Genomic DNA, 24561 nt, shown 5'->3' with positions numbered 1-24561 from the left:
TGAACCAGTTCTAAACCAGTTCTAAACCAGTTCTAAACCCATTCAGATCTTGGTGGCCGTATGGGACTTGACCAGCCCCTGCTCCTTGCTCATCACTGGGGCGTAGATGGTGCAGTCTCGGGCCTCGCAAAAGCCTGGGACTCCAGTGACTCCCAGGACCCCGATTTGACCCACCGGCCCGGGGTGACCTCTGGGACCACGGGGACCCTCCATACCCTCCTTTGGCTCTGCTGTGTGGCCTGGGTCACCTGAGGAAGAGGAGGAGGAGGCTTTAAACCGGTAAGGATTGGGAAATAGAAGAATCTTACACCTTTGGGCTTGAATAGGGCCTGAGAGAGATTTGAAGTTGATTTATTATAATATGGTAACTCAACTTCATGGAAAGTGTTACCTCTGAATCCCTGGGGTCCGTCGGGTCCAGGGAGGCCTGTTCCTGGTTCACCGGTTGCTCCTTTGGCTCCTTTTAGACCTGAGCACAAAATCTCTTTTCTTTAAACTGACCACTCTGTTTACATCTGTCTATTTGCGTGACCATGTAAATCACCTGTCTCTCCATCCGCTCCCTTAGGCCCCTCCAGTCCTCTATCGCCCTGAACTCCTCTTGCTCCTTTAGCTCCAGCTTTACCAGGTTTACCCTAAAAACACACAAAGAATAATCAAGTTTTATTCTTGTATACATTTTAAAATCTAGTTAGCAACAGCACAATCTTTCACACCAATGACAAAAGACACAGGGAGTAGACCCAGAACTGAAAGAATTTAGAATGATAAACCTCAAACATCCCATTTTGACCACTTTTTCAAATTTTTTAATGTTACATCATTTTATTTGAAGGGGCTGTACCCATTTTTTTCATGCAGTAAAGTAGAATTTGTTTTGCCACAGTGCAGATTCATTGTAAAAACAGCTATACCAAAATGAGACCGCTCTATATTACCTGCATCTAATCTAAGAGAGGAAGTGAGGCTGGTGCACTGTTAGCATGCTAGTTGTTGTTTGGATTACATGTACAGCACCTTTAATTTCTAAGGCCTTGTTGCTAATCCATGGACAGGGCAGAAAAGTTATGTTGTGTTACCTGTTTGCCGATGCTGCCTGGGGGTCCAGTGGCTCCTGGGGGCCCCATCAGAGTGCGGTTGTTGATGGGGCAGCCCTGAGAGCACTTAGCACGAATCGGTGCAGCATACTGGGACAACTGCGCCTCAACCACCCCCTTACAGAGCTGAAGGATCTGCTCGTCTGACAAACCGGGGCCCTAGAGATAAAAAAAAAAAAAAAAACAGGACTGAACCAGGACAAAACTGGGTCTAAACCAGGACTGAACCTGGGTTTAACCAGAGGTGAACCAGGTCTTGGTTTACCAAGACTAAACCCAAAACTGAACCAAGATTAAACCCTGAACCAAACAAGGACTTAACCAGGACTGAACCAGAACCGAAACAGGACTAAAATAGTACTAAAGCAAAGCAAAGCTAAACCAGGAAAGAGACAAAAGTAGGGCTGTTCAAATGATACTCACCGGAGCTCCGAGCACCCCCTTGGGCCCTGGTTTGCCACCTGGACCTGAGTCTCCGCTGGGGCCTCGCTCGCCTCTGGGCCCTGGGACTCCTGGAGGGCCGACCGGTCCTGGAGATCCAGCTGGACCCACTGCACCTTTAGGACCACGCTGAGATGGAGAGGGGATATGTGTATATATATATATATATATATATATATATATATATATATATATGTATATGTATATGTATATGTATATGTATATGTATATATATGTATATGTATATGTATATATATGTATATGTATATATATGTATATGTATATATATTTATATATGTATATATATTTATATATGTATATATATTTATATATGTATATATATTTATATATGTATATGTATTTATATATGTATATATATATATTATTGTATATATATTATTGTATATATATATATATATATATATATATATATATATATAATTATATATATGTGAGTGACAGACTCATCATTCTGATCTTAAAATGTTGGTTTTAACCCTCTCTACATCATCCTGAGTTTTAATTTCACTGTTTTCTTGCTAGCGTTGGTAACAGGTTTGATTGGCAGCGTTGCTAAGCACCTGCTCCCTGCTAAACCAGCGGGGAGGGATGGGACGTTACCTTCAACACCCTTGCTGAGGATTGGCTGTTTGGTTGCTACTCGTTGTTGGAATTCCAAATATGGAATTCAGCTCCAAATTGGCCCTACAACTGCTCTAGCATCGATGAGCTTCATTTGACTGGAGCTGAACACGTGAGTTCCAAACCACACTTGTAGTCTTTTTATTCTTTTTATTCAGTTCACAGCTCTGTGCTTTTGTCTCAGTGATGCTTTTACGGTGAACTTCTTGGGGAAAAACACAAATGTACTCACTAAATACCCTACAACAGAATAAAATAATATAATTAAAAAAAAAAACCTATGACTCAATGGGGCTTTACTTTCAGTACTGACATGTGTTTTATAATTACTATTCCAGCAAAGCCTTAGTTCCTGAATGTGAATAAACCAGTTCAAACTTTATCATTCTTTATAATTATACTAATAACATGTCACCTGTCCTTTGTCTCCACGGTCACCTCTTCCTCCCTGAAAGAACAACCAAAAATGAGATATCATATTTACATTTCAAACATTGACTGTTTTTAATACGTTATGATCTGACCTTCTGTCCTTTGGCTCCTTTGACTCCTTTCTTTCCAGTCGCTCCCTGTCAAATCATAAAAGATCATGTCTGTATTTACTCAGGGTTCACACAATTTGATTGTGGGACTTTTGAAGAGATGAGCTGTCAACCGATCACCACCTGGTGGTGAGTTGGATCTGCTGGCGGAGGAGGAAGCCGGACAGACCTGGCAGACCCAAGCGTATTGTAAGGGTCTGTTGGGAACGCCTGGCAGTAAGGGATGCCGTCAAGCTGAAGGAGTCCTATCGAGCCTTGTTGGCTCGTGGGACTCCTGAGGCAGCCAATGAGTACCGGCGGGCCCCAAGCATGCCGCGGCTCGTGCGGTCACAGAGGCAAAAACTCGGGGTTGGGAGGAGTTCGGGGAGGCCATGGAGAAGGACTATCGGACGGCCTCAAAGAAATTCTGGCAAACCGTCAGACGCCTCAGGAGGGGGAAGCAGTGCTTCACCAACACTGTTTACAGTGCGGGTGGAGAGCTGCTGACCTCGACTGGGGATGTTGTCGGGCGATGGAAGGAATACTTTGAGGATCTCCTCAATCCCACTGTCACGTCTTCCGAGGAGGAAGCAGAAACTGGGGACCCAGAGGCGGACTCGTCCATCACCCTGGCTGAAGTCACTGAGGTGGTTAGCAAGCTCCTCGGTGGCAAGGCTCCGGGGGTGGACGAGATCCGTCCCGAGTACCTCAATTCTCTGGATGTTGTGAGACTGTCTTGGCTGACACGTCTCTGCAACATCACGTGGCGGTCGGGGACAGTACCTGTGGAATGGCAGACCGGGGTGGTGGTCCCTCTGTATAAGAAGGGGGACCGGAGGGTGTGTTCCAATTACAGGGGAATCACACTCCTCAGCCTTCCCGGTAAGGTCTATTCCAGGGTGCTGGAGAGGAGAATCCGACCGATAATCGAAGCTCGGATTCAGGAGGAGCAGTGTGGTTTTCGTCCCGGTCGTGGAACACTGGACCAGCTCTATACTCTCCATCGGGTCCTCGAGGGTTCATGGGAGTTTTCCCAACCAGTCCACATGTGTTTTGTGGATCTGGAGAAGGCATTCGACCGTGTCCCTCGTGGTGTCCTTTGGGGGTTGCTCTGGGAGTACTGGGTCCGGGGCTCTTGGCTAAGGGCTGTCCGGTCCCTGTATGACCGGAGCAGGAGCTGTGTTCTCATTGCCGGCAGTAAGTCAGACCTGTTCCCGGTGCATGTTGGACTCCGCCAGGGCTGCCCTTTGTCACCGGTTCTGTTCATTATATTTATGGACAGAATTTCTAGGCGCAGCCAGGGGCCGGAGGGGGTCTGGTTCAAGAACCACAGGATTTCATCTCTGCTGTTTGCAGATGATGTTGTCCTGATGGCTTCATCGAGCCAGGACCTGCAGCACTGGGGCGGTTTGCAGCCGAGTGTGAAGCGGCTGGGATGAGAATCAGCTCCTCCAAATCCGAGGCCATGGTTCTCGACCGGAAAAAGGTGGTTTGCTCTCTCCGGGTGGGTGGAGAGTCTCTGCCCCAAGTGGAGGAGTTCAAGTATCTCGGGGTCTTGTTCACGAGTGAGGGAAGGATGGAGCGGGAGATTGACAGGCGGATCGGTGCAGCGTCTGCAGTGATGCGGTCGCTGTATCGGTCCGTTGTGGTAAAGAAGGAGCTGAGCCCAAAGGCAAAGCTCTCAATTTACCGGTCAATCTACGTTCCTACCCTCACCTATGGTCATGAGCTCTGGGTAATGACCGAAAGGACAAGGTCGCGGATACAAGCGGCCGAAATGGGTTTCCTCCGCAGAGTGGCTGGGCGCACCCTTAGGGATAGGGTGAGGAGCTCGGTCACACGGGAGGAGCTTGGAGTAGAGCTGCTGCTCCTACACATTTAGAGGAGCCAGCTGAGGTGGCTCGGGCATCTGCTCAGGATGCCTCCTGGACGCCTCCCTAGGGAGGTGTTCTGGGCATGTCCCACCGGGAGGAGGCCCCGGGGAAGACCCAGGACATGCTGGAGGGACTATGTCTCTCGGCTGGCCTGGGAACGCCTTGGGATCCCACCGGAGGAGCTGGAGGACGTGTCTGGGGTGAGGGAAGTTTGGGAGTCCCTGCTTAGACTGCTGCCCCCGTGACCCGGCCCCGGATAAGCGGAAGAAAATGGATGGATGGATGGATGGACTTTTGAAGAGAGCACCCAAATTGGAATTGTGTACAAAATTGGTGTAATTTCCTGCATTTTGGTGGATTTTAGATGTTTTTCAAAACCCCAGCTGCTGGATGCTCTAAGTCTGATTTGATATCCAATAAAAAGCAAAGTAGGGTACAGATGGTGTGCGTGGGAACCCTATGATTCATCATTCACTATTGTTCATTCACAAAGAAGGGATATCCACAGACCGGTGTGAGTAACGAAATAAAAACGGACTACAATAAAATAGACTAATCTTTAGATCATGTTTCATATGAGACAGTCCAAAGTTCAACACAAAAATTCTTTGTGTAGAATGAAAAGCAGAGATTGGTCATTTTAATTTGACACTCCAAAAAAGTGAATCTAGATGCAAGTGCTTTTTATCTGTTTGTCACATTAACTACAGATTAGAGGAATGGTTCACATTTTGTAGTTGTGTTCTCCTAACACTTTTGATAATCACGATACTAAAATTTCAAACTCTATTTTGGTACTAAGGAATAGACTCGATATCATGATGATAATAAAAAAAACACTCATTCTTTAGACAATATGCTGTGGTTTTCACTACTTAAATGGTAGTACTTTCTCTTCTGTTCCCATGTGTGTTATATGTGTGTACTCCCTCAGTGTCCAGTAGGTTCATAGTGGTCCATGTGTGAATACTAGTCTATGTGTCTTATACTTATGAAAGATACAACTCAAGATCATTCTAAAGATATTCAGGAAAGGTTCATTTTTGTCCTGTCAATGAGACTTTTTTAGTATCAATACCTACTCAAATATCAAGTATATATGTATCATCCTATATTAGATAATGGGAATTGCTGGGTCAGGGTGTCAGAATTATCAAAAAACATCACGATTCACAGTTACTAACACCCATCCATCCATCCATTTTTAATTCCAACACTTAAATATCAAAACTTTATATTTTTTTTTTTCTAAACAAAATGAATTTGACGTACTTCATAAATAAAGGCTTACCTTCTCCCCATCAGGTCCCACTTCACCTTTTGCTCCCTAAAAACAATGAGACACATTTTGCATTTTTACAAAACTACTCTGAAAAAGTAAACCCTACAACGATTACTACTGTGACTACCAGAACCAGGACTCAACCAGGACTCAACCGGGACTCAACCGGGACTCAACCGGGACTCAACCGGGCCTAAATCAGGACAGATATTTGGGCCTCACTCACCACTGACCCCTGCAGTCCTTTGGGGCCTGGTTTTCCATGGACTCCTGCGTCTCCTGGAGCTCCTCCAACACCCTAAAAAACACAATACATATAAAACAGTAGATATAATTATATACACAACCTCCCTCCCTTCCATCCCCTTCCTTCCTACCATTCTTTGTTTTGATGAAAAATTTAGCAGTTGTTTCACTTTTCCTTTGCTACATATATCTGATATTTTCCATGTGTATAAAATATAGAAAGTGTAAAAGTCACGGAATGCATATTTAAATCATTTATTTTAGCAAAATTCAACTATTAAGTAATCATTATCAGAACCATATCTGTGGGTACTTGGAAAGCTAAATATTATCTTAAAAATAGTGTGACGCGTCTCTGTTGTTGTTATCTGTTTGAGTAAAATCATCATGACCTTAAACACACAATCGTCATGACCTTAAACACACAAGGGAATTTCAGAAAAAGAAGAAGGTGGTTAACTTTCATTTCCCATTTCATATTAAAACCAACTTGACATTTTGAATTAATATTTTGAAACTGAAATTATAACTCACCACAGCTCCAATTCGTCCTCTCCTCCCCTTCACGCCGCGGTCTCCTTTGGTTCCCTGGAAAACAAAACTTACATTAAATCTGTACAAAAATCACTCAGGAGATCAGGAGTTTAACCCACAACCTCCTCACTGAGACTTACCTTTTGTTCATTGTAAACTGCAATACTGCCTGTTCTGAATTTGAATAATCATGAGTGTAAATTCAGAGCATGGACTGGATGGAGTTGGATGTGGACCCATGATCACTCCTTATTTGTAACGCGGCGGCTAGCAGGTTAGCTATGTCCATTTATATATATTGTACAGTCTATGTCTTCCATCTCCATCGACTCTGGCTCTAATTCACTTTACATTGAAAAACTGTGGCTCCTCTCTCTGTAACTGCTGCTGTCAGACTCGTCATTTTGGTCTTAAATGTTCGTATTAACCCGCTCTACATGATCCTGGGGTGTTTAATTTCACTATTTAGTCCGTGATTCAAGCTATGAACATTAATAAACAGACAAATCAGGCGCTTTCTTTCTTTTTCTTGGGTTTTCTTTCTAAAACAATGAATCTTCCAACAAGTTACATAAACCCCACCCTCCAACTGAGACTATGACACCACCACATTCCACATTTGCCTTTAACCTCATGATGGAGGTGTACACCATTTACATCTATGGTGGAATGTACAGCAGTCGCTATGGTGACACAACGTGCACATTAGCAAACACATCCAAAAAACTTTTAAGATTGTCTGAAAACTCAAGAAAGCATAGACACATTTTCAGGAGGCTGTGATCAAGATGTGGGTTCATGGTCTTGTTTAGGAGTTTGATTTTCAACAAAAAAGTGAGAGTGACTAACTGGAAAACTGTTGGCTAATGCTAGCTAGCTTTTGACTGTCATTTTATGTGTGAGATGCTTTTTTTAACAGTTCGAATTATCTCATCTGTTGTAGTTCAGCCAAGTCAGTTCTTTATGGTCAGATACTGTGACGTGATGTGCTAAAATAAAGGTGAGATAAAAGACTAACAAAGCCTGTCTGGGGCTTTGTTAGCATGACTAAAGTTAGCATCACACCCGCAAGGAATGTTGATGAGTCAGTTTCAATGAATCGAATGTCCTTTGTTAAATATTTTGACTGATAACAAATGTGTGTCTAAAGGGCCTTAGTCACATTTCACACATTTCAGTTTCTGTTTGACTCAGTCAACCCTGAAATGTTGTTCAAATGTCATGAGAATGTCATGTAAAGAGGCCCTATTCTCACTGGAGGACAAGTCATCTGCTTGTCTATGGAGCTGTGAAAGTGTTGCCTGAAATATTCCACTGTATGGCATTAAACTCATCAATCTTTACATAGACAAGGCCAACAGTTTAGCAATAAAACACATGTACAGTTGTCCCTCACTATATCGCAATTCGCCCTTGTGGATTTTTTTTATGCAACTTTGTATGCTTTTTTTTTTACAGTGTATGAACGTGCATTGTGTTCTGCGTCCTGATTGGTTAAGAGACTGTACACCATTGTCCATCAGTCTCCTCTGTGCCGTGTCTCCTGTCCAGTACAAATTTACATAAACGTTGGATCGCAGTGTGACTCTGAAGTGCTGTATGTTTGCAAGTTTTCTCCCCGACAAAACCCACAATGTCGATGAAACGTTCTGCACCGACAAAGACGCCTACGAAGGTTTGAACTTTGAGAGTGTTTAAACGAGAGAGAAATGTGAGAAAATGTTAATGTCTGTGTGAGAAAAGTGTATAAAGTGTGTGGTGAGGGGTTTTACAGCCAAAAACATATAGAATAATTGTAAGTTGACAGACCCTATTTCAGTGAGTTTTGTGTGTGTATTGTTGTGGAAATAAGACTCCTTTTGTAAGCTCTGGTGAATGTTGAAATAAAGACAAAGAGTTTATTTCTTGCAAGAAATAGGTCTGACATCATCTCCCCCTAAATGTCAGACACTGAATAATGGAAATCACAGAGTTTATGTAGTTGATTTCAAAGTAAGAATGTGACACTCCTACTGAGATGTGCTTAGACAAGCTCCTGGAGATGTTCATGAGCTGGATCACCTCAGGATGGAACATGTGGAGTTAAAAAAATACAAGATCTGGATCTGAAAGCCAACTGTCTGGTCTGACTGGACCAAAAGGGTTTACATGAAAGCTTTTCCATCACCAAACCAAATGAGTTTTAGTTACAAGACCAAGCGATTACTAAAAGGTAAAATAATCACACAATATTTTTATTTCCTTTACAGTATATTCATCCATTCATTTAAATGTATAGAGAACAGTGTGGTGTTTCTGGGACAGTTCCGGTCGAAGCAGAGTCAATGTTTAATGTTCTTAATAGTCTAGATGGAGACTCTCAACGGTTTATCTGCACTCTCATAGCACTTAGCACACGCCTTTTCCTGCTCCAGAGCCAGTCAATAAGACAGTCATAAGATTCCAGCTCAGCTGCCATCCTCTGTTCTGCAGTTACTTATTAATAACAGGATAAGGCTGGACAATTCATTCATTCTAATCAAGACACAGTCATCTATAATGGTCTACAGTCATTAAAAGCATGTGGTTTGGAGCAGACAAAAGACTTTGGGGAAAGAAATTTGACTATTTTCTGTGCTAAATAGCAACAGACACTTACATAAAACCTAAGTATCAATATCTGTATCGGAACTGAGAAAGCCAAATCGGTGTACCTCTAGTCTACATCGAACTGCATGAAAATGTAAAGAACACATACTTTAAGTGATACTTTAAACATTCTTTTGATTGCTTTGGGATCAGTATTTCATATTTTCTAAAGTTAAATAAATCTAACTTAAATTAAGTCCTTATCCCTAGTGAATGCTATGCTAACAAAGCCGTGTGTTTGTTGTGAACACAATTTGCCCTCACAGTGATTCCAGTGATTGTTTATGGGCTTGAAAACTGTGCAGGAGATTTATCTATGATGTAACAATCCAGACAAAATGTGAACAGAGCATTTTTGAGGCTCTAATGGAGTAATGAAACAAGTGTGAATGAAACAAAATAAAACTGTGGTTATGTTTTGATGAGGGGAAAACATTAGAACATGGTTAAACTGGTGCTCAAAAAGTCGATCATACACATTCATAACATATTTCTTTGGCCTCCACTTTCTCCACAGGTTTCACTGGATGATTAGGTCAAACAACATTGGGAGGAGGAATCTTAAAGATCAAATGGAGACATGCATACAGGACATTACGACAATAAAATCATATGGTCCAGAAATCAGATTATAATCAGACACGTTTGCATGTGAACGAGGCCACTGTGCCCCACCTTTAGGGCTGTGAGTGATTGTGAAACTAAAAGGGCATCAGAGGTTCAAAGGTACTTAGTCATTACAAATACTCACATTACTGTACTTGAGTTGATCTTTTTTTTAAGAAGATTTTTCAACCTGTACTTGTAATTGAGTATAAATCTATCACTGTAATTACATCACTACATTTAAAATCACAGAAGTTACTGAGCCCAAACATCTGTGTCACCCTTGACTCTGCTCCTTTCTCTACAAACTCACATAACAGCATGGCCTGCTCTGATTGGCCGGAGCTCAAACAATATTCAGGGAAGATTTTTTTTATGAGTTTTAACCAACAGTGTTCTCTCATTATTATCTTACTCAGAGTTGTATTAAGAGTGATTCCTGCATGTTTGAGTAATCCTGTAATTTGTGTTTTCACCTACCCCCTATCCCCACCCACCCCCCTGTCCCTGCTGGGCTCAGAAATATCAGAATACTTCCATCAATAAAAATGTTAATTAAATTTTGGCAGCAGTACTTGCAATCAAATACATTTTAGCCAAGTAAGTAAATTTCTATTCATCAATTATGGCAACTCCAGCCCCTGTCCTGCATTGACCAACCCAGCCATAGACTGTATATATATTTATACAGCTATGGTCCCAGCACAAACAGACAGGGGTTTATGGCCTCAGTTATCAATCCAGGCTCTAATCTGAGAGTGTAAACTGAAAAACAGCATGTGCAGTTTGTGGGAATGTTGTTACGCTTAATAAATGAGGCCCTAAATGCCACTGTGATATTTGTGAAACAGTCTGTGTTTACCTTTGGTCCAAAGGGTCCTGGCTCTCCCATGAGCCCTGGGACTCCGATGGGGCCCTCAACAAGACAAAAACATATTTATATAAAACATACAAGACACAAATAACACAATATATATTACACTGCAAATAATGGACATCTAGGTGACTTCAAATGACTTAGAATAACAATATTTAAGAACAGATTTACACGATTTTGGCCGTCTGTGCTGAAACATTTATGATTGCAGGGAAAATCTTGAATCGTAGATCTCAGAGTATGACGGACTACAAGGGTCACATTGAAAAAATAAATTATGTGGGAGCTACGAGAGAAAAGCTTAAATAAAAACTTATGTTTGATTCACCATTGATCTGTTCCTTTGGCTTTGAGCCTTTTACCCTTCTATACAGCCAGGCAGTGGCGGCTCACGTTTAAGTGCACCTGGAACATCTACGGATATGGGAAGAACGCAGTGCTCTAGACCCTCACTGGGGAACAGCGAGGACAGTATGCTGTGGTTGAATAAAGAATTTGGGATTAGGGATGGAAACCATTTCCAGCTCTGTGTATTGTACTAAACTGTACACCTTTGGAGAAAGAAACAGGACAGTGGAGTGGCAATAGAGACTAGGTTAAATTATAATTGGTGTGTAAAACCAGGGCTGCCACGGCTCCACAAGCCCATCACAGGGAGCTGAACTTATCCCCAATGAGCAACTCTTTGACCAGTGATTGTTCAAAGTGCCCATGTTTAGAACAATAGAGAAGAGAAGCTAAGCGGAGTGGAGTATGGGTAAAGTTAAGACTTCATTCTAGAAAAAGTTCGACTTTAATGTCACAGTCTCATGACTTTATTCTCATAGCGCTCGCATTATTTATTTTTTCACTGTGACCCTTATACTCCGTCATATCAGAGTGAGATCAGGACAAAGATCAAACTTAGACCCGTCATATGACCAAAGACACGGAGCCTGGAGCCTGATATTCACTCAGACAATTTGGTGTTTTCCACGACTGCCTGAGTGCACCATCACACAGTGTGTCTGTGCTGTTGTACCATTTGACCTCATTTTGTTTGGTGTGACTTCAGCAGATCATGCAGTGGACACTTCATTTTACTTACATATACAGAACTATATAATTCAGTCCAATCTACTCAAATCTAGTTTAATATTCACAAAAAAATACTCATGTTTTTCTATTGTTTTGTATTACCTTTTGTGAAAATCAAAATACAGCCATTTTAATTAAGTTTGTTAATATTCTGCCTCCCTAATGCTAATGTCTCCTATGAGGACAAATGATAACACGTGTTCTGTCCATCTGTTTTGTCCAAGCACTGTAATTATATTGTGCAAGTAAAAAAGAAATGTAGTTCTACTCACATCCTCCCCTGGGTCTCCATCGCTGCCTGGTAACCCATCATTCCCCCTGCTGCCCTGGAGGAAAAACAACATAAAGCTCAGTTTAACAGCATTACATCGTCATAGCAACATTCCCTTTGAGCCCAAGTACAAGTCTGAGTGTATTATTTAATGGCACTATAGCTGATTATCACCGTCTTAAAATGTGAAAAACAAAACTGGTTCATTTTAAACAGTTTGCAGTTGCCCAAAGTTATTTCTCACTTACCTTATACATTCTGAGCATCCTAATTATTCACCAGGATGAGTTTATAAACACTTTCTAAGCTTATACAATATATCTGGACTGGGGCAAAACTGGGTACAGGGCCTTTATGTAGTGAAGGGTCCATCGCCTGCATATCTCCATGGTAATGTCATTGCTTTGCCTGGAATGCTCCACAATATGGCATTAAATCTATTCGATCTATCACCAGGCCAAGTCACAGGTCAGATCTGTGGAGAAGCGATGACGCTCACAGAAAAAAAAAATGCATGTTTTTTTTCATTTTTAGCAACAAGCTTGTAATTTTATAAATACAAGACATACAGGTTTAATGCCATATAGTGGAACATTAGGGAAACTAATCAGTAGTGTAGTGGCTGTTATTGCAGTGGTATTACTTCTAGTTCCGGTGTAAATTCTCTGAACACAGTAACAGTTAAAATCTAATCTAATGAGCTGTTTCTGTAAGTTACTAAACTTCTTTCACATGAACAGATAACAAAAACATCAGCATTTCGAAAAGCCAGAAAGATAACTACAACCACAATGACACAGTTGCATGAAGATGAAGCAAGAGAAACTAAACTCTTCAAGACTTTCGGAGCAACAAAACATATGCACCACTGGTAGTGTTGTCAAAAGTGTCAAAAACCAGATCCTAATTGATACTAAAAAAAAAATCACATTGACAGGACAGAAATGAACCTTTTCTGAATATCTGTATCTTTCACAGGTATAAGACACATAGACTAGTATACACTCATGGACCACTATGAACCTACTGGACACTGAGGGAGTACACACATATAACACACATGGGAACAGAAGAGAAAGTACTACCATTTAATATTGAAAATCACATTCTGTTGTTTAAAGAAAGAATGTTGTTTTAATGTTTTATTGATTCCATTTCATTGATCTGATGTAAAATAGCACAAAGTCCTCGAAAGCTGTGAGTCAAAAACATTTGAGGAACTCTGAGCCTTATTCAAACTTTCCTCAGCACATTTTATGCTTTCTTTAGCCTCGCTCTGTGACCTGTGTTACTTGACTCAGCTCAAAAGAGAGCTGAGGGCAGCAGTATAAAGCATGGCTCAAATTCAACTTGCAGAACTTGTTATGTTTTCAGTAGATGTATGTTAGCTAAGTAATTGGACTTGGACCAACCTAATTAAATGTGATTACAATAATTGCTCCAATCAAACATTCCTCTAAGCCACAGAAGCTCCAAAACACAAAACACTGACGTTGCATTTACACTTCAGTATCTACGATAGATTCTAGGGGTGATTTTCAGATGATCAAATGTGATGAGATATTCCCAGACGGGGACAAGAGCCAGTTTTCCCAACAGAGGTTATGCAGATGATGTCACAACTATCTGAAATTTTAGATTGAGCGGTAACATTATATGAGTGTCAAAGGTAAATAATGAGATTTTCTCCTGTAAAAGCTCAACAAGCATCTAAAATGTGAAAGAGCTGCTACGGCTTAATAACAAATATAAAAGTCAACTGTGATAAATATTTAGTCTATGCCTGACTCTAAAACCAGAAACTCAGGTAAACCAGTGTAAACCCAGAGAAGAGTGAGAGAACAGAGACACTCCAGACACATGTTTATCACTGACACAGACTCTGGATCACACACACACATCAACTGAACCTTTCACTCCTTAAATCCCATGTTTTTGAGTCTGTGTGTTGAGGACATTAAAGGTTGAACTTAAGTGTCCTTTATCTACCACCTTCATTATCTAGCTATCTTATCTAACAACAGAGAAAATACTTTTACTTTCCATTTAGCTGTATAAGGGTCATTTGAGCTAAAACAAAACAAAACAAAACAAAACCTCCATGGACAAAAATTAGGCTAAAGTTTCTGCCTGTTCTGTTGTAATGTTGAGGGGCATTTATCAAATAAAAAGATGCCACTACATAACCTCTATTGACTGCATTGTGCTTTGTCATGAAATATCCAAAAGGTAAATTCACAAATGTTGAACCTGATCATTTCCATTAGTGACTAAAGCCAAGAACTCACTGTTACAACACAAATCTGTATTTGAAGAGTATTGTTTTGAGCTGCTCCATCGGTGTTAAATATGAGTGGCCTGTATAATGTTATGGTGTCATCTGAAAACACAGGAATTACAACTACAAGAACAAGTACAACTAATACTACTATATTTAATGTATATGCAGGGCTGGGCATGAAATATTATTACAATACTATATTACAAAATAGATTTGCAATTGATCTTGCAATTTGAATGGCTGCAAATAGCAAATCACTAAGGCTGCAGTTTTTGAAGTATCATTTCCTTAAATACTGTATCCTCCCTTTTTCTTGTGCAACTACATCTCGTCTTATTCTGCATAAAAACTGATAACTCAGCCATGGCAGCTCGACAACATCCAGAGATTTAAGATACTTAGGATGATCTCATCCACCTCTGGAGCCTTGCCACCGAGGAGCTTGCCAACCACCTCAGTGATGGACGAGTCCGCCTCCATGTCCTCAGTCTAGACGTGAGGATGTGCTTGAGGATATCCTGGTATTCTTTCCACTGTCCAACAACATCCCCAGTTGAGGTCAGCAGCTGGTGAAGCACTGCTGTCACATCCTGAGGCCTCACAGTTTGGCAGAATTTATTTAGGCCAACTAGTAGTGCTCCTCCATGGCCTCCCGAACTCCTCCCAACCCTAACTTTTTGCCTCTTCGACGGCTGCGGCACGCTTGGCCTGTCAGCTGCCTCAGGAGTCCCACAAGCCAACTGGGCCTGATAGGACTGACGGCTGAAAAAGCAGTCCTATCAGTCCTAATGTCATGTTATTACTTTATTGGCCTGTTAAGTCACACTTTTTTCATATACTCAGATGCGACTTATATGTAAAATTATTAAAATATATAATTTCACATCTTCGTTATTGTCACACTGACAACTGTGTGAGAGCGCTCTAGACCTGTGTACCAGTATCTACTCCTGTACCATGGAAAATTTAAAATTTCAACATTTCAACAATTTAAAAGACTTGTATTCTGCTGAATCTGATGACAGACACACAGAAGAGGAAACAAAGACGAAAAACAGAACTTCCTCATTAGTGGGTGGAGTTGTTCAGAAGTGACACCAAGGATAAAGAAGTGTGAACTTGTTGCTTGTTTTTTCTGCTTTATTTATCTGTTTAACTGTTAATATCTTACGTTAACAAACCAGACACGTGTTCAGTTCTGTCTGTGCTTCATGTGGCTGAATAAATATAAATGTGTTACGTTAGCGTGTTGTACTGATATTCAGCCTGTTGTTCTCTATTTTATTGCTATTATTATAACTTGCCTTTAAAGATAAAATGTCTGTTCTTGGTCTCAGTCTAAAATGCGAATTATGGTCCAGTGCGACTTATATACGTTTTTTTTCTTCATTATTATGCATTTTTTGGCTGGTGTGACTTATACTCCAGCTGTTCTTATGTTACGTCGCTACAAGACTATTCCTCGAAATCAAAATCAAGTTTGAAGTTTTAGTATCGTGACAACACCAGAGTCTGACTAAAACGTTGCTTTTGCTTCCATAAGGTTGTGTCCGATATTACGCTCTGAACTTGTTGTTTGTGAAGTTGTTGTGTATTATGTTTTTGATTTAGATGATGTAGGCTTGCGGGTGGAGCACTGGAACGAATCTCAGAGGAGGGTTCGAAAAGCGCCCGGGAGAGATCGCTAGATTAGTCAGACATGCATGGATGACATCTAAAATCTCTTCAGGCAAGTTTTTGAAGAGGGGACAATGTTAGAACAGGGTAGAAAGCTAAAATTACAAACTCAAAATGAAACACCACAAAAAGAAAGTTCAACCTAGGACTGGATTGATGGATTAAACAAAAAAACAGTCACTCCACAACTGAAAGCAAAAGTTAGCAGTTGAAAGCCACACCCGACCTGCCAAACCCTGAGTCTGCGGTGGGAGGATTTTTGTGGTACATTTTTAATATACTGAGCTCATAACTGATGTAATATTAAAATTCATAACTCATTTTACACATACCTGTTCCCCAGTCTTTCCTCGACCACCGGGTTCACCTGGATAACCCTGAAAAATAATGAAACATAATACACATGATTCCACGGCTAGATTACAAAGTAGTAGTAGCAGAAGTAGTATAGAAGTTACAGAAGCAGTAGTAGTCGTAGTTGTAGTAGTAACAGTAATAGCAGAATTTGTAGTAGTAGAAGTAGTAGCAGTCGTCAAAGTCATAGTAGTAGCAATAGGTACAAGTTAAGTACAGCAGTAGATATAGCAGTAGTGTACCTCTATAGCAGTGTAGTAATAGTAGTAGTAGTACTATTGCAACAATAGTCTCTTTTTAATACAGTATATACCCCATTGGGCTAATACATAGTTTCATCAACCAAAGTCCAGACACTGAAGGAGGAGGATGGTGAAGTGTCTTGCTGAAGGACACAACAACAGTATGAGAACAGACATGGAAGCGGGAATCAAACCCTCCACTCACTGAGCTCCTGGTGCCTCCTGCAGGTCATAGTAGCAGTAGCAGTTGTTGTAGAAGTAATAGAAGCAGCAGCAGCAGTAGTAGTATAGTAGTAGTAGTAGTAGCAGCAATAATAGTAGTAGAAGCAGTAGTATTATTATTAATAGCAGCAGCAACAGTAGCAGTATTAATAATAGTAGTAGTATTAACAGTAGTAGTAGTACCAGTAGTAGTAGCAGTGACAGTACTAGTTGTATTAGCAGTAGTGGTCGTAGTAGTACTAGCAGCAGTAGTACTAGTAGTAGAAGTAGCAGTACTATACCCTATACTTGTGTACTCGTGTTAGGAGAGGTGATCGTTGTGATAAATGTGTGTTTTTTTCTATTTATACTGATTGAAATAAACTCCTCACGTTGTATCCTCTGTCGCCAACGTCGCCTTTGAATCCTGGAGCGCCGCTTTGGCCCTGAAAAAAATTAACATTAAAGAGGAAGAGTTACACATCTGTGGGGTATTAACTGCTAAAACGTAACATTTAGATCAATCAGAGTGTATCCCGCTAATGAAACTACTGCACATCACATCAGGTTTGTGAAGTTGTAGTGCACAGTTTTGTGTCATGTTTTGTAAATTTATGAAGAATTGCCATGTGGGAGCATGAGTGATATCGGCCCGGGACAGATCGCTACAACATAGAAACGTGCATGGATGACATATAAAACCAAAAGGCATGTTTTTGATGAGGGAACAATATAACATGGTAGAAAGCTAAAAAAAACCCAAACTATTTTGCATAATATCTCCTCTTTAAAGGGTCAGCATTACAATGTGTTCTGATCTGTTCTAATGTTGTTTCCTCATCACAAACAGACCTGGAGTTGTGTTTTGTTTCATTCACACATGTTTAACACACAAACACCTGCATATTTAGCCTGAGTTCTTCTCTTAAACTGAAAACACTCTGTTCCACCTTGTGATGTCATCATGTGGTTATACAGGAAGTGCTCCACTGTGTTTTTAAAGTCCATACACCTTCACTAGAATCATTTGGATAATTTAAGATCCTGGAATTGCTTATCTCTACTGAACTAAAGGTAAAAAGAGGTGTAACTTGAAATCTGCCTCGTGACATCACAAGGTGGAACAGAGCATTTTGAGCTTTGGAGATGTAAACAGACTTGGGTTACTCAAACATGTGTGAATGAAATAAAACAAACTCCAGATATGATTTTATTATTATAACAGCATTATAACTGTATTACAACATGGCTTAAAGCTCAAGAATTCATTTAACGTAATATACGACCTTTAAATATTAAACAAATATTAAATCTCACCTTTTGTCCCTCTTTCCCCTGTGGACCCTGCTCTCCCTCGTGTCCATCAGAGCCCTGAAAGAAAAACAAGAAGTTCATTTGGGTTTCATAAAAAATAAATAAATAAATAAATAAAAACACTGAAAAATATGTATTACTCAAAGACTAAATAATTTTCCAGTCTTAAAGCTGCTGTACCTCATTTTAAACTGTAAAAAACAGAACTAGTTCATTTTAAACTGTTTGCAGATGCATGATGAGTTTATTAACACTTTTCACAACTTTTTTGCTGTTACAGTAATGCTAAAGGATGCTGATAGTGCACTTCCAGTAAAAAAAAAAAAAAAAAAAGAGCGTTTGTGTTTAAAATCCATAATTTCTTTTACCTTGACACCTTTGGTCCCCTTTGGTCCTTGGGTTCCTGCGTCTCCTGAGGTGCCCTGAAACAAGACGTTCTTAAAAACACTGCAAAAACAGGACTTTTTTTTCGCTTTCCTGAGCTTGGATCATTTCAGCAACATGGTTTTAATGCAGATATCTACAGCCACAGTTACTCAGAGCAGACAGATGGAGGACACTATTTTTGTGAAATGAGACTGATTAAAAGTCTGTATTTTTTATATAAAGGAAATCAATGTGTTTGAGACACTTTTGATTAGTTTTTAATAAGAATTGAACATTTGACTCATTTAGTCCTGTTTTTTTTTCTTTTTGCAGTCAGAGGACAGTCCCGCTGAGATTGAGCCCAGAGGTGAGGGACATTGTTCATGTCTTTAGTGATAAGAAAAAGAGAGGAAACCGGAGCAGACACAAGAAGAACAAACTCTACAAAGACTCTGCACCGCCCAAGAGTCCAACCCACGACCTTCTTGAGGCGAGAACGACAACTGCTGTTTCACTGTGCCACAGGTCTAAACCAGGACTAAACCAGGTCTGAACCAGGACTGAACCAGGACTGAACCAGGGCTAAACCGGGACTAAACCAGGGCTAAACCAGGGCTAAAGCAGGACTAAATTAGGACTGAACCAGGACTGAACCAGGACTGAACCAGGACTGAACCAGGACTGAACCAGGACTAAACCAGGACTAAAGTAGGACTAAACCAGGGCTAAACCAGGACTAAACCAGGACTAAACCAGGACTAAACCAGGTCTAAACCAGGACTAAACCAGGACTAAACCAGGACTAAACCAGGTCTAAACCAGGACTAAAATAGGATTTAAATAGGATTAAACCAGGACTGAACCAGGACTGAACCAGGACTGAACCAGGACCTAGTATAAACAGCAGATATTCTTGTCTGATGAAATCTAAACTGGCCTTCAGTCATCTGCCCCGACTCATGCTGTTTATACTCTGTCATTAAAGATAAAAGAGGGAGTGGAGGGAGTGTCAGGCATTTTTCAAGTCTAATGAGGCGATAATATTGAAACTTATTTAAACCACTGACGCAATAACGCAAGAACAGATTTAAACTACAAAAAATATTCTAAATCTACAATACTGTTAAAAACACACATGATGTACTAAATAAAGAATCAAACACTTTAGTCATTAATTTGCATTTGTAATAAGTCACAGAAGTTATTAATTCAACCTTCTACAGCTCAGATTTATCACAGCCAAAAAATGAACAATGTCCAGAGAAAATGTCCACATGATAAATATTGATCCAAAAATTAGAGTTTCATCTGTCATATATTGAACGATAAGTCGATATTGTGATTCATCAAAGGCCTAGTGGTGATGGGACTAAACCAGGACTAAACCAGGACTAAACCAGGACTAAACCAGGACTAAACCAGGACTAAACCAGGACTAAACCAGGACTAAAGTAGGACTAAACCAGGGCTAAACCAGGACTAAACCAGGACTAAACCAGGACTAAACCAGGACTAAACCAGGACTAAACCAGGACTAAACCAGGTCTAAACCAGGACTAAAATAGGATTTAAATAGGATTAAACCAGGTCTAAACCAGGAATAAACTAGGGCAAAAATAGGACTAAAGCAAAAGTAAAACAGGACTAAAGCAGAACTAAATCGTCTTATCTCAGGACCGGATGTCTGACTCTGAGGGCAGTTGCAGTTTTATGGTGACTTTTTGTGGAAATATTTCCTCTTTTTTGTAAACTGTTGTACTTTCAGTTTTGTTGATAATGGGAATTTGTTCTCAAACATCTTACCTGGTTAAAAATATATTTTGTAAATAATAATAATAATAATAATAATAATAATAATAATAATAATAATAATAATAATAATAATAATAATAATAAATACATACAAAATAAAATAACATCAAATTACATTAAAATTAAATATTGAAAACATGGATAACAGTGACCAGATGACCACTGTTGAAACCATCTCTACATTGAATCACTCCTGGATGAATGAGGGATTAAGTCTGTCTCAAAAGTAAAATCTAAATAAAATAAATAATACATAAATTCAAATTCAGATTCACTCTTTCGGATTTCCATTGAGATTTTGATTCTCACCGTTTTTCCTCGAGATCCCACTCCTCCACGAGGCCCTTCCATTCCCAAGTCTCCCTGAAAACATAAGTGAAATAAAATATTATAAATTATCAACAAAAAGGATCAAATACAAAGTCAAGATTTTTAACTCCATTTAGCATAATCCCCCCTCTTTATAAAAAGTGTTTGATAACCATAATTTTTTATTTGAGCAAAGGATCATGGTCTATGTAGTTTACTCGCTTTTTACAGCTGCTTTTTTCAGTCCATCTCATTACAACAATATTAGTGTGACATCTTTGATATTACAGCGTTGGTTTGAGATTATATAGTTGTTACATCCCATTAAAAAGAAAGCAACAAATTCCAGTGAAAGAGACAATTTATGACACCTTCTGCATTCAGAGCATCCTAATTATTCACCACGATGAGTTTATAAGTGCTTTTCACAACCTGGACTGGGACAAAACACATTTTGCTCAAATACATGAGAAAAATGTGGTACAGACGCTTTAATTTACCTTTACTCCCAGCTCTCCTCGTTCACCTGGATCTCCCTGGAGCCCTGGTTCGCCCTAAAATAAAAACAGACAGAAGAGTATTTCTAAATATGTCATTTTTCTGACATTATGACCGTAGTTTAACTCTCACCATTCCTCCAGTGAATCCAGAGCCCCCATCCTCCCCCTCCAGGCCTGGGTCGCCCTGGAAACAAACAACACAAATATAATTATGATCTCCACTCATTTATTAAACTAAACAAAATGAAAAGAAGTCGATAGAGACATGATTCTAACAGACCACCTGATGACATCACAAAGTGGAAATGAGTGTTTCAATTGAATATGAAGTTGGCCATCAAATAATGTCTGAAAACTTAAAACTACAGTGAAAAAGTTGCACACTGTGGCTTTAAACATACATGATTGATGGAGATAAGTGTAGTAGATGTAACTGTGCAATTCCCATTAAAGGTCAAATTATGTTTTAGAGTGACTCACCACTGGCCCCGGGTCTCCTCTGCGTCCCTGCACTCCTTTGGTCCCTTTATATCCCTAAAAACACCAAACACAAACGGAAAATAATTTTTAATTTTTAATTAATTAATTTTTAATTAATTAATTTTTTTAAATTTTAAACTCAAATTCAAATTCTTCTCTCACCTCTCGTCCCTGCAGACCGGGCTCTCCAGTTTTACCCTGGAACCCCCTGAAACCCTGAAAAAATTAAACAAACCAGTGATAAAGAAAATAATGAACAGACAGACCATAGACAGACTCTCTGTAATTTAATTCAATTTATTTATTTAAACCTTAATAATCCTGAGTAAAAGCAAACACTTAAAGGCTGTTTTAAAGCAAATGACTGGGGTATAAGTTTCAGTCTCTCATTTTTAGATTTATATTTGAACACAATTCTTCTTCTTCACAAAGAAATAACCTGTACTGTCAACAGTTATGGTGTTGTAGCGCCCTCTACAGATCTGTAAATGCAGCTGCATGAAAACAGTGCTACAGTTTAAATCTCACTTTAGGTCCATTGAATCCAGCGAATCCCGGCTCTCCATTCTCACAGTCACACTCTGTAGGCCCCTCCTCCAGGTCTCCAGACTGCTCCTCCGAAGAGTCCAGCGTCACCTACAGGACAGCACAGGGATTACAGCCTGCCCTGAACAATAACACAGTGTAGAGCCAGTTTATGCTCACAATACAAAAAACTCTGAAGAAAACTGTGGTGTCAAAGCTGTCAGCTCTCTGAAGCGTGGATGAAGTACTCGAGTACTTGGATGGGAGACCGCTGGGAAAACCAGGTGCCACAGTGGGGCAGCAGTGGCTCTAATGGAAACTGCTGTTGTGTTTTTAGGCAAGACACTTTATTTACATTGTCTAGTGTGTATGTGGAGTGTGAGTGTTGGCAGTTGTGGGAGGGGCAGCCTCACTTCTGACAGTCTGTCCCAGGGCAGCTGTGGCTACAATAGTATCATCAACGGTAAAGCGCTAAACAAATCCAATGCATTAGTATTATTATTACTCATTGGTTTCATCTTACAGCCACACACACACGCGCACACCCCCCCCACACACACACCCCGACACACACACACCCCACACACACACACACACACGCACTTATTCTGTGTAAAAGCTGCTATCCCTGTAGTTTAGACCTGTACAAACATGTTATGAAAGGTCCCTGTGTGTCAGATGCCCTCCCCGTGTGTCAGATGCCCTTCCTGTGTGTCAGATGCCCTTCCGGTGTGACAGATGCACTCCCTGTGTGTCAGATGCCCTCCCTGTGTGTCAGATGCCCTCCCTGTGTGTCAGATGCCCTCCTTGTGTGACAGATACCCTCCCTGTATGTCAGATGCCCTCCCTGTGTGTCAGATGCACTCCCTGTGTGTCAGATGCCCTCCCCATGTGTCAGATGCCCTCCCTGTGTGTCAGATGCACTCCCTGTGTGTCAGATGCCCTCCCCATGTGTCAGATGCCCTCCCTGTGTGTCAGATGCCCGCCCTGTGTCTCTCTGGGGTCTTCAAAGCTGCTATGCTTGTAGTTTAGACCTCTACAAACATGTTCTGAAATGCCTGGGATTGTTGGATTAGTTTAAAGTTCAGATTTCAGTCTCTCTCAGATGTTGAATGCTTAGACTGAATTAAAATATTAAAACATGTGCTGTAAAATCCGAGCACCTGGATGGTCTCTTGGTCTTCTTTGGCTTGGTGGGCCTCTGCCGTCGTAGCGAATGGGAAGGCTTCCTCTGTTATCATGGTAACCTGTGTGGGGGCGGGGCCAAAGCGCTCAAACTCTGGCCCTTGTGGAGGTGGTGTTGGCTCATGGGGGTACTCTGCAAAAAGAGGAGACAGGAATCTAACCCACAACCTCCTTACTGAGAGGAGGAGAGAGGATAACCACAGAGGAGAGAGGATAACCACAGCAACACAGGGTAGACATGCACAATCCCCTCAAGGACTAAACCACGACCACATCAGGACTAAACCATGACTAAACTGGTACTAAACCGGGACTAGAAAGATCAGGAGTCTAACCAACATTTGGTCTTACCTGGATGAGGAGCTACCAAACTGTCCATAGCAGAGCTTACATAACTGACATCTTCTCCTATACAAAGAGACATGACATTATAAAAAGGTTGTACAGATGATTTTAAACATGTAACTCATGTTAAAATGTTGTTTTGTAATCAGACCCGAGTTGTTTCCAGAAATCTCGTCCTGGCAGAAAGAGGAGGAGACACAGAGGAGCAGGAGCAGACCACAGTCGAGCCTCATCTGAAACACACAAAATATGAAACTATGAAAATACATCAGGACCAGATCTGAGCGTAATCCCAATAATTGAAGAGAATGTTAGATCTGAGTGTTGCCTTTGACACTGTGGATCATGGGATCCCTAGAGGACTAGGTGGACATCTCTGGTACAGCACTAAACTGGTTCAAGTCCTATCTAGAAAACAGGGAGTACTAAAATGTCCCTGACCTGTGGGGTGCCCCAAGGGTCAATCCTGGGACCCCTGTTGTTCAATCTCTACATGCTGCTGTTAGTCCAGTTAATACACAGTAATAATGTGTCGTACACAACTCTGCAGATGACACTCAGATCTATGTCTCACTGCAGCAGGTGAATATGGACCAGTGGATTCACTCACTGCATCAACAGATCAGTGTGTGGATGTGAAACAACTTTCTCCAGCTGAACTCAAACAAGACTCAAGTCATCATCTTTGGCCACAGAAACATAGAGAAAGTGTCAGCATCACCTCCAGTCTCTCTCTCTAAAACCTTCAAATCAGGCTAGAAATCTAGAGGTAATAATGGACTCAGACTTGAACTTTAACAGCCACATCAAATCAATAACATCTGCAGCTTTTTACCATCTAAAATGGACCAGCACCAATGCACATCTCCGACAT

The 24561-nt window shown here is 40.7% G+C and overlaps 1 protein-coding gene across 1 annotated transcript; it reads right to left on the bottom strand.

Annotated features, from left to right (window-relative positions):
* Window positions 1-39: 39 nt before the first annotated feature.
* zgc:113232 (uncharacterized protein LOC541546 homolog) lies at window positions 40-23920 on the bottom strand. The gene is made up of 25 exons (XM_055227737.1): window positions 23839-23920; window positions 23694-23750; window positions 23321-23475; window positions 22161-22268; window positions 21795-21848; window positions 21633-21686; window positions 21283-21336; window positions 21153-21206; window positions 20653-20706; window positions 18534-18587; window positions 18169-18222; window positions 17244-17297; window positions 16387-16431; window positions 12098-12151; window positions 10734-10787; window positions 6638-6691; window positions 6084-6155; window positions 5867-5902; window positions 2705-2749; window positions 2596-2628; window positions 1521-1667; window positions 1080-1256; window positions 545-635; window positions 392-469; window positions 40-248 (listed from the first exon to the last, which is right to left on the bottom strand). The coding sequence occupies exons 1-25, from the start codon at window positions 23918-23920 to the stop codon at window positions 43-45; spliced, it is 1926 nt and encodes a 641-aa protein (XP_055083712.1). The 3' UTR covers window positions 40-42.
* Window positions 23921-24561: the final 641 nt, after the last annotated feature.

This window comes from Periophthalmus magnuspinnatus, chromosome 16 (assembly GCF_009829125.3).
Source record: "Periophthalmus magnuspinnatus isolate fPerMag1 chromosome 16, fPerMag1.2.pri, whole genome shotgun sequence".
NCBI classification, from domain to species: Eukaryota; Metazoa; Chordata; class Actinopteri; order Gobiiformes; family Gobiidae; genus Periophthalmus; species Periophthalmus magnuspinnatus.
This window is presented reverse-complemented; position numbering and strand designations above follow the sequence as displayed.